Here is a 10,027-nt window from a genome sequence, read left to right as displayed (position 1 = left end):
TTACTTGTCTTCAGGTTTGCTGAGGCAGTAGGTCAGACAGCACCTGCTGCAGCAATGCCTGTCGAAGCGGCTGGCCACGAACGCCAGCCCCGCACTCATCAGAAGGGCACCTGCGAGGCAGGTGGCTGACTTGACCGTTCTCATCCACCTTGTGGTACTTGAGGAGAGCCAGCTTAACCTTTTTCCTCTTATGCTGCTTCTTGCTTTTCTTGGCACCACCACGGAGTCTCAGCACCAGATGCAGAGTAAACTCCTTCTGAATGTTGTAGTCCGATAAAGTTCAGCCATCTTCCAGCTGCTTGCCAGCAAAGATCGGTCTTTGCTGATCCAGAGGAATTCCTTCCTTATCCTGGACTTTGGCTTTTACATTTTCTATCGTATCCGAGGGCTCAACCTCGAGGGTGATGGTCTTGCCTGTAAGGGTCTTGACAAAGACCTGCATCTTGGCGGTGGCCCCACCACAGAGAGCGGATCAAAAAGCTGTCAAACATATCCTAACACTAGAATGCTGGACTACTTGTCACTTTCTATACCACCAATATCAGAATAGACTTAAATAGGAGAATAATGGAGTTATGACTGTTTTTGAAGGACTATATTTGTGTAAAAAACAGGGGAAATCAGTGGGGGGAAGGGAAATTCTAAAACCTTTGGAACTGTATCATAAAAATTTTTACAGCAGCAAAATAAAATTAGATACTATCAGAGTCTTGGAGCAGGCATGGATTGCCTATATCCCTTCCCCAGCTAGCTACCTGGGTTAGTCCTGGCCCACCTTGTGATTACAGATTCCTGTTCATGCATACTGGAAGACGTGATGATGGTGCAAGTATTGGTGTCCGTGCAGTCCATGTGGGAGACCCAGCCCTAACCCTCAGCCCCCAGCCTCAGCCGGCCCACCCCCACATGGTGCAGCTCCTGGGGAGCTGAGCCAGCAACTGGGACATCGATCTTTGCCTCTCAAATAAGATAAATTTAACCATTTTAACAAGAAATGACCAAAATCTTGGACAAGCATCTTTATTTAAGAAATCAAATTACTAAGGTAAAAAAAGGATGGTAGCAACTTTATTCAAAGATAAGATCAAGCTTAGAATTGCTTTAAAGTTTTTCCAAAACAAAATTCTTCAAGTGCTCACAACTGGCACATTAAACAATCTGATTGTATTACTTGATTGATTTTCAATGGACACATACTTGAGTAAGATCACAGGTTGAATTACAAATCAGAAGAGACTGCTCCCAGCCCCCGCAAATGGAAAAAGGCTGGGAGTACAAATACCGGAGTAATTCCACTTTTTGTCTAATCATAACTCTCTAACTGCCTTACAACTTTTATTGAATCCAGATTCACTTGATATAGGGTACTAGGAGCAAGTGGAAATACCTGGACATACAAAGGGAAGAAGCAACACATTTCCTCTGGACCTAGAACTCTGGGGCCAGCCTCCATTTTACAAACAGGGACTCCAGACTCAAGCATTCTAGCAAGATATCTAACTACAGCCTGACGAAGGCAGGGAGCCGGTGCCACTGAGCACTTGACAAAGCCTGTTTTCTTCAGCTTCTTGGGTAGAGGGGGACATGTGGCCTTTAAATGTTCAAGTCAACATACATGTTATCAGCTTCGTTCCGATTGCATAGTCATGGTGTTTTAAGTCTCCCAAACGTTGATATTTGTTTTTGTACTAGTACATCCAGATCTACTTATCTGAAGTAGGCAAAAAAAAAAAAAAAAGCTTACTCTCAAGTTTCAAAATAAAATTTTTCCAGGTTATTGACAAAGAGCTCTTCAACGTAATTTGTTCACATGCCAAGATGATATGTTGATAAGTGACATGAAACAATACACTGCTTTTAAAGATAAAGGGAATTCGATTCCATTACGCTTAGACACAGACTGCAGGTGTACCTTTGCCAGTCAATTTCACCAGGTTACCCACAACGTACACGTTCCTGAGCAGACCCATCGCAGCGGCATTGTTTATTTTGGAATTTTTCTGCATTCAGCTTAAAAGGTGTTTCTTCCCGAGAAACTGAACTTTTCTGTCAAATGCACTTGATCGAATAGGAGAATTGGGCTCATAAAATGGGTTCATCGCAAACTAGGAAAGAAGAAGGTGTTTATTAATGAGTTTATCAAAGTGAAAAGGCTGACCAGTCAAACATCTCTAAAAGGAATTAGTTTTTAATTAAAAACAAAAGTCTGAAGACAGTATTTTTAAGTTTTCCTGAAAATGCTCCACTGCTAATTACTAACATCTCCTTAAGGAAATTTCGTTTTTGTTTTGAGAAGTACCGTGTCAAAACTAATTGTAGTGTGCTATCTAAGTCAATGTTGAGGTTTTACCATATGCGGAAGACTAATCTACTTCAATTCATTACAGAGATATGGTTTGGGGGTAAGTGATGTGGTGCTGCAGGGCCAGCTCCTCTGCTCTGCTGGGAGGAGACGGAGATGGGGTTTCGGGCCCTGGCTGTTGGAGGCACTTGGAGGAGGGAACCAGTGGCCAGAGCTTCTCTCCCTCTGCCTTTCAAGGTGACGGAAAAATACAGACTTTTTTCACAATCTTTAAAAAAATATGAATGTACAAAGTCCTTTGATTGGCTATGGAAAACAAATGAAAAGTCTGTTGTATCCTCAGAATTGAGGAAAAGTTATGTCACATTTCTAGTACGTTACTCTGGTATATGTTTTTAGTAATTAGTCTTTCACTACTGTTTGAACACAAAGCTAAGGTGATCAGTTTACTCACTGTGTAGGGAGAGCATGGTGCTAAGTGCAGTCAATACTGACAGAGGCAGTTACGTATTTATTTCCCTTAATCACTTGATACCGTCTTTGTGAGGGCTAAACATTCTTACCTGCTCCCTCAGGTCAGGGGTATTTGTACATATTGTACTACTATCTAAGAAATCCCATCCAGATACAAAATAGTCAAATTAAGAATATGCTGTTGTGACTTTCTACTGTTTAATTCAATAGCAAAAATGCAGGTTGCAAAATTTTCCCTAAGTAACTAGTTGTTACTAATCACTTTCTCCCAGTGCACTGCACTGTAACTGATTTGCAAATGATTACATTAGGAAGCAATTTTCCATTATGTAGAATCTTTCTTGCTCTCTTTAGGCCTCCCAAATACACTATGTGCACCAAAAGAATGAAAGACCTTCTCAGTCACCTAAAGCTAACTACCATGGTTAGTTTTCCTAAACACACGCTGACTTGGCAATGAAGTCTTGCCTGCCGAGAGTTGACAGTTGTGATTCGGGAAAAGCTAGTGTGCACTGTGACCTGCAGGATGGGGGAATTACTGGAACAAACCAGTTTCCAGTCAACAGTAGAGCCTGTTTGAATCAGAGTTTTAAAAGTATGCAACATACCATACCTTTATATATAAATCATAGACATCAGTAAAGAAGTTCTTTATTCCATCTTCTTGCCTTATATCATGAAGCATAATAAATCTCATATGTGAAATAATTAAGGTATATCTTTTTTAGAAATGAAAATGAAAAGCAATCATTGATCCCGTATTCTTTAGTCGCATGTGGTATATTCTGAAAAGACCACATAAACCAGGTTGAAAGTTAGCTTAGTTCTAAAGTTGGCAAATAACTATAGCAAAGTGAAATCACCTTGATATGGTTCAGAAAACACTTGGTTTTCTATCTGAGATTATTTCAAAATTTTCTCTTAAACTTTGTTTCCTAAAATATTAAAGTAGTGCCATAAACCCAAGTGTTTCTACTTGACTCCTCGAAGTCTACAGATTCAGAAGCTGGGGATCTTTGTTCCCAGTTCTTCTAGTCAGCTGTCTGTAGGTGACAGGTAAGGATATGCCCTGCAGTGACGAAGGCCGACACAAACCACTCGTTGAACTTGTCCACGGTTTTCAAGTACATGTTGTTCGACAGCCACATGTTCTCGTCTACCAGATCCAGGGCCGCATGCGCTATGAACTGGTTCAGATGGCGATGATCATCCTAAATACAGATTGCAGCAGCAGATGAACATTCCACCAGGCAGTGAGAACACTGATATTTCATTCTGTAATTCCACGTATGGGGGGCAAACAGTCTACTTTTACTTCATTTATGACACCTGAGAGATCGTTGTTGTCGTAAGTATTCTTAAATTTGATATCTGAAATTCAACACAAAGGACAGAAACTAACTGAAATGTGCTTACTAAACTCTACAGAAAAGTATTTTAATATTCTAAGAGGATAAAAATCTTTATACCCTTTTAAATACATGAAAAAAAAAATTCTTAAGTTGGGTGTGGTGGTTAAAACTGTTCTGTATTGGGCCCGGTGTGGTAGCTTAGTGGATAAAGTCCCCACCCTGCATCTGCCAGGATTCAATATGCACACTGGTTCATATCCCGGCAGCTCCACTTCCCATCCAGCTCCCTGCTTGTGGCCTGGGTAAGCAGCAGAGGACGGCCTAAAGCCTTGGGACCCTGCACCCACATGGGAGACCCAGAAGATCTTTCTCTGTCTCCTTCTCTCTGTAAATCTTTCTAATAAAAATAAATAAATCTTAAAAAATAAAAAAAAGATTGTTCCGTATTCCGATACCTGGCTTCTGTACCTGCCTCTGGCTTGAGGCTCCAGCTTTCTGCTAATATATCCCCTGGAAATAAATGGCTCAAGTCACTAGGTTCCTACAACCCTGTGGAAGACCCACATTTAGCTCCTGGTGCCAACCTCAGCCCCTAGCCCAGAACCATTGCAGGCGTCTCTCTCTATCCCTGTTTCCCTCCATTTCTCTGCCATCCAAAGAAATTCTAAACAACAAGAAAACTTTTTTTAAAAAGTTCACATTTTATCAGAGAACATAAAAAAATGTGCATGAGGGCGTGGATGAAGAAGAGTACTCGACGTTGAGTAGTGGTTGAGGAGCTGGGGCGGGATGGCGAAGGGAACAGCCTCTCTGTTCGCACAGGAGCTCTAGGGCAAGGCTTCCCACGCACAGCAGACGCAGCTGGGGAGCGGTCGGCCAGCGCGGCCTGCCAGAGGCCTTTCTCGGGTGAGCAGCACTTACATGGTGAGGGGCCTTAAAGAAAGATGTATTGATTTTACTTGAAAGTATCAGAGAGGGAGAAAGATCTATCATCTGCTTGTTCACTTTCCAAATGGCCGCTATGGCCAGACCTGGGCTAGTCTGAAGCCAGTAGCCAGGAGCTTCTTCTGGGTCTCTGATGTGGGTGCAGGGGGCTAAGGACTTGGGTCGTCCTCCACTGCTTCCCCAGGCCATTATCAGGGAGCTGGATAGGTGGAGCAGCTGGGACACCAACTGGCACCCATGTAGGATTCCAGCACCACAGGTGGAGGACTGACCTGTACTAGCCTCTGGAATTCTCTTTTGAAATGCATTTTTCAAAGATCACTGTTATGAGTTAAACTGTATACTTTTCAGAATTCATATGTTGAAGTCCTAAGGCCCAGGGCCCTGGAATGTAACCCTATAGAGTCACTACTGATGTGGTGAGAATGAGGTCATGCTAGAGGATGGCAGGCCCTCTAGCCAAGAAGACTGATGTATTTACCAAGCGGAGATCTGTAAGCACATGTGCACCTGCAGATCAGAGTCCGAGTGGAAAGGGCCACGGAGCTAGCAGCGGCCAAAGAGGTCGCTCCGTGAGTGGCCGGGCCAGGCTGGCAGTTGCCTGGAGTCCCTCCTCTGCTTGAAGCATGCTCACTATACTGCTGCCCTGACAAAGCTAAGTAAGTCCTTCGAGCAATGGATGTATTTTGTGTCTGGCTCACAGCAGCATTTCCATGACTTTGTACTGTTAACTAATCTGGAAAGAACTGGACCAAAGTGGAGAAATGCTTTCAGGAAGTGTGACAGCAGGGCAAAGAGCTAAGGTGAAGTTATGCACGAAAGCAGTCTTAATCGGTGCTTCTTTGTCTACCACAAACTCACCAGAAACTATGTATGAATAGCTGTGTCCCCAAATGCAACTACTGCTGCAGATATATCTCGAAACAAGGCTTGAATAAATAGTGTTCACATCAGAATATGGGAAAATAACCTAGCAACAATGCCTTAAACTAATGTTTACCATATTTTGGTGGTAAGATCTGAATAGCTAAAAAGCTAGCTATACTGAAAATTATTGAGCAAGTCAATTCCTTATCTACAAGGACATTAAAGCGTGCTTGTGGAGGCTGGGAGAGACAGTGTGTCAGGATCACGGAGCGGTGCAATGCAGCAGAAGTGAGCAGGCTAGTCTCTCGCAGCACGCGATGGCTCTGTTAACTCTGAAAGCTAACAGGGTCTTGAGCAGAGTTTATTTTTAGGGGCTCTGTTAACTCTGAATGCTAACAGGGTCTTGAGCAGAGTTTATTTTTCTGGAACCATTCTTAACAAGAGTCGAACGGCATCACCCCTGATGAAGTTTTTGCATTTTCTGTGCAACACAGGCCAAGAGAGCATGGGTGCACAGTTGGCTGGGGCACATGATAGAAGGCTGCTGAAAATGAGGCACTGCCAATCCAGTGCTGCGGAAAGACAGAAACAAGGGTTTCTTTCAATATGAACTGATTCTGTCTGTCTTGATGACAAATGGGACTCACTAGAACAGAAGGGACTTTGATGGCCTTCCGAGGCAACGACGACTATTCTCCCGACTCCTCTCTAGGTGCACCGCTGCTACATGCATAGAAGGAGCATTTCACAGCACGTAACACAGCAAAGCGACTATCCTGGGACAGGGACTCAGTGCCTCAGGGCAGCAGGAAGTGTAAGAGTGGGTGCCACATCAAAGGATGAATGAACAACTGAGGACACTCCCTGACTGGCTCTGCGGGACTCCACGGTAAGGTGGATTTCACTTCCTCAGTTGTCAGATGTCTTCCAGTTGTAACAGTCTACTATACCACGTCATTGCAACAGCACAGACACTGACAGGATGTAACGTTCCATACATACTCTGGATTCTGCTTTCCCAGCTGGCAAAAACTCCATTTCAAAAACTGGATTATCATGGTGGCCAACAATGACGAAGTAGAAGCTTCCAGACATTGTCTTCAATGTACGGCTTCTGAGTAAATGAAACGCAACATAGATTTTTAGTTTTCAAAACAGAGATAAAAAAAATAACAGGAAGTAAAACACTGTTTTAACTCAAACCGATACTGGTATACCACAGACACAGGGCAGCTGCTCTAACAGCCTGTGTACTGGGATAAGCTCAGTACAGTCCCAAAAATATTTTCATAGAACTGCGATGTGGACGCCTGGCAGACATTCCAGGAGAGACGTAAAGCAGAGGACACTCTACATGCACGGCTGAACGCAGGCCTGGAGTCACGGAAGGCGTCATCACGGTGTCTCATGCCTGCGATGTTGCCTGATGCTTTTCTTCCCACAGGAGAGCTACTTACTTACGCTGTGCCTGGACCTTGTGGAGACTCAGCTCATCTGCCCCATGCACCTGCTTTCCCACCATTTGCAAAAGTGTAAACACTCTCACTTTGTCTCAGTGTGTCATCCTAGGAGATGATGGCCGCCCTGCTACAATAATAAAAATTCAGTTTTGCATGACCTCTCATGTGCTCTGCTAATTCATCTCTGACAAAACTGGAAGATCTTGGGCCCAGCACAGTAGCCTAGTGGCTAAAGTCCTCTCCTTGAACGTGCCAGGATCCCATATGGGCGCCAGTTCTAATCCCGGCAGCTCCACTTCCGATCCAGCTCCCTGCTTGTGGCCTGGGAAAGCAGAAGAGGACGGCCCAAAACTTTGGGACCCTGTACCTATGTGGGAAACCTGGAAGAAGCTCCTGGCTCCTGGCTTTGGATCAGCGCAGCACCAGCCATTGTGGCCACTCAGGCAGTGAATCAGCGAATGGAAGATCTTCCTCTCTGTCTCTCCTCTAAATATATCTAACTTTTCAATAAAAGTAAATCATTTTCAAAAACCTGGAAGAACTCTGATATGAAATCATAAAAATAATACTATTATAATCCAAAAGTCTGGTACATTCAGTTAAAGGCTCCCTATATGTTTGGTAGATTAAGCCAGACTTAACTTAGACAAACTGACACTGTCACTAACATTTGGAAGTTAGTTAAGAACGTTAGAGAATAGAAAAAAGGCAGAGGAAAAGATTAGCTCGCCATCAAAATTCCCGGAAGCTATCCTGCATGGAGGTGACGGACAAGGCGCCCTGTGTCCTTTCCGGAGGAGGGATGGCTGCCGTCCGCCTACCTGCAGACTGTGTGATGTGCTGCTCCTTTTCACCTGGAGTCTATGCGAGCCTTTGACATGCAGTGTCATACTGTTTTGTTGGAAAGAAAAAGTTTTATATTCCAGCAAAGATGGAAGAAATCATGCAAACAGGAAGGCATGCTGAAGAACCGGGAGATCTTGGGACTAAGGCTGGCCAGAGAAAAACACGCAGGCACTGAGGGCTGTCCTTCAGCACAAACTGGAAGATGGATGGCTTTACGTGCGTACATTTACACAGCTGTGCGTTAGCAAAAGAGCTTTGGAGTCAGACAAGACCAAGTCCAAGGCTAGCTATGCACCAGCAGGCAGTGTCCTCGCCGGGTATCAGGAGTACACAATGGAACACAAGGCGAGCAGGCAGGCTGCGTGGCTCCCACGACATGCCTACGACAGGTGGCCTGTGCACACCAGGCTGTGGGGACCAGGAACTCCACCAGCTACCGGGAGCAGAGTCGGGCTTCTGAAACATACTTCAGAGGTTATGTCAGAGCCCAAAACTTGGCAGGATTTCCGCTGCTGTGCACAGAGTATGCAGTGAAAAGAAATCTCAAAGTGTTTCCTACTGAATGGCGCACCTGTAAATGAACGAATACACACACACACTCTCCCTTCCCGCCCTCCCCCATGACTGCAATCTCGAAGGGCACTGGCAATTCCATCAGCATGGGAAACTAGGATGCTCAGTCATTTGGGGCACGGACCAGCATAGTCACACAGCAGGCCGCCCATGGCCCTGAGCACCCACTTCCTATCATCCAAGGCTGTCACCCTTCAACAACAGTCGGGCAACACCAACAGAATCCATCCAGCCCACATTGCTGAAACGATCTACCACTTGGCTCTTTCCAGAAAAAGTCTGCCTCTATTTTAGGGGGTAAAAAGAAGGAAAAATTTTCTTAATCCCAAATAGTAAAACTAGAAAACAAACAGGAATGAGGCAACAAGCTATGCAGCGATTCTACAGACACAGTGAGGCCAGGGGATGGGAACGTGAAAGCTGAGCCAACCGCACCATGGGCAGGAGCTGTGGCCGTAGCAGGCTGCCGCACCGGGGTCGGCCAAGGGAAGGGCCTACTTTCTGCAAGCCTAAGAAACACAGTGTCCCAGTGCACTTTCCCTGGCCCTTCTCACACCTAGCCAGAAGTCCATGCGTGGGAGGAAGCAGAGTGCAGAGCAGAGCCTGAAGTAAACGGGAAGGGAACTGAGGCGTGCTAAGGGTTCTGTCCAACCAGCCAGCTGGGCTGAGGAGACAGAGCCTTCTTTGTACGTTCTGGCTTCCCTTGCGCTGCCAATTGCCTTTCATGAACAACTGAAGCACAAGGAGCCTGTTAATTCTGCCAAGAAAAACTGACAGGCGAAGTAGCTAAACTGAAAACGAGGGGAAAACGACCTCACCGTGTCAGGATGATCAGCTGCAACCACTCAGCAAGTATCTGCAGGCTTGCTACACCTGCACGTGCGGCCAGGGTGAGCTACACGTCACGATGCTGTGCTGTGTGGTGGCTCTCACCAATCCGGGAGCAAGAAAGCATGGGAAATGTGGCTAGTGTGACTTCAAAACCAAATTTTTAATTAACTGAACTAGCCATATGTAGCTACTGGATGCATTACTGCACAGCACATAGCTCAATGATTAACCCGCTTCCCTAAAAGCACGCACCTTCCCCCACCTGCCGTCCAGCTAGAAGCAAGTGTTACTGGGAACGCGACATCAGATGCAAACAGAGCCAGTGCTATGGGGGAAGTGGCCGTGTCGGCCTGAGTGCTACCACCTGACACTGGGGC

At 45.3% G+C, this 10,027-nt stretch overlaps 1 protein-coding gene and 1 pseudogene across 1 annotated transcript; both read right to left on the bottom strand.

The window, feature by feature from the left end:
- LOC101535232 (ubiquitin-like) lies at nucleotides 1–466 on the bottom strand (annotated as a pseudogene).
- A 1,491-nt stretch (nucleotides 467–1,957) lies between these two features.
- Nucleotides 1,958–7,038, bottom strand: TRAPPC2 (trafficking protein particle complex subunit 2). The gene is made up of 4 exons (XM_004593986.3): nucleotides 6,943–7,038; nucleotides 3,843–3,987; nucleotides 3,390–3,475; nucleotides 1,958–2,105 (listed from the first exon to the last, which is right to left on the bottom strand). Exons 1-4 carry the CDS (start codon nucleotides 7,033–7,035, stop codon nucleotides 2,007–2,009), a joined length of 423 nt encoding a protein of 140 aa, XP_004594043.1. The 5' UTR covers nucleotides 7,036–7,038; the 3' UTR covers nucleotides 1,958–2,006.
- Between the last annotated feature and the right edge of the window lie 2,989 nt (nucleotides 7,039–10,027).

Source organism: Ochotona princeps, chromosome 17 (genome assembly GCF_030435755.1).
Source record: "Ochotona princeps isolate mOchPri1 chromosome 17, mOchPri1.hap1, whole genome shotgun sequence".
Lineage (NCBI taxonomy): Eukaryota > Metazoa > Chordata > Mammalia > Lagomorpha > Ochotonidae > Ochotona > Ochotona princeps.
The sequence above is the reverse complement of the archived record's forward strand: the minus strand, read 5'-3'. Positions and strand labels throughout refer to the sequence as shown.

Bases quoted from the DNA above. Each gene is read 5' to 3' on its own strand.
- TRAPPC2 (XM_004593986.3), bottom strand. From the start codon at position 7,035: ATGTCTGGAAGCTTCTACTTCGTCATTGTTGGCCACCATGATAATCCA. The intron at 3,476-3,842 runs ATATCCTTACCT...TAATTATTTCAC, and splicing joins GGCCTTCGTCACTGCAGGGC to ATATGAGATTTATTATGCTT. The intron at 2,106-3,389 runs GTATGGTATGTT...CTTCTTTCCTAG, and splicing joins TCTATGATTTATATATAAAG to TTTGCGATGAACCCATTTTA.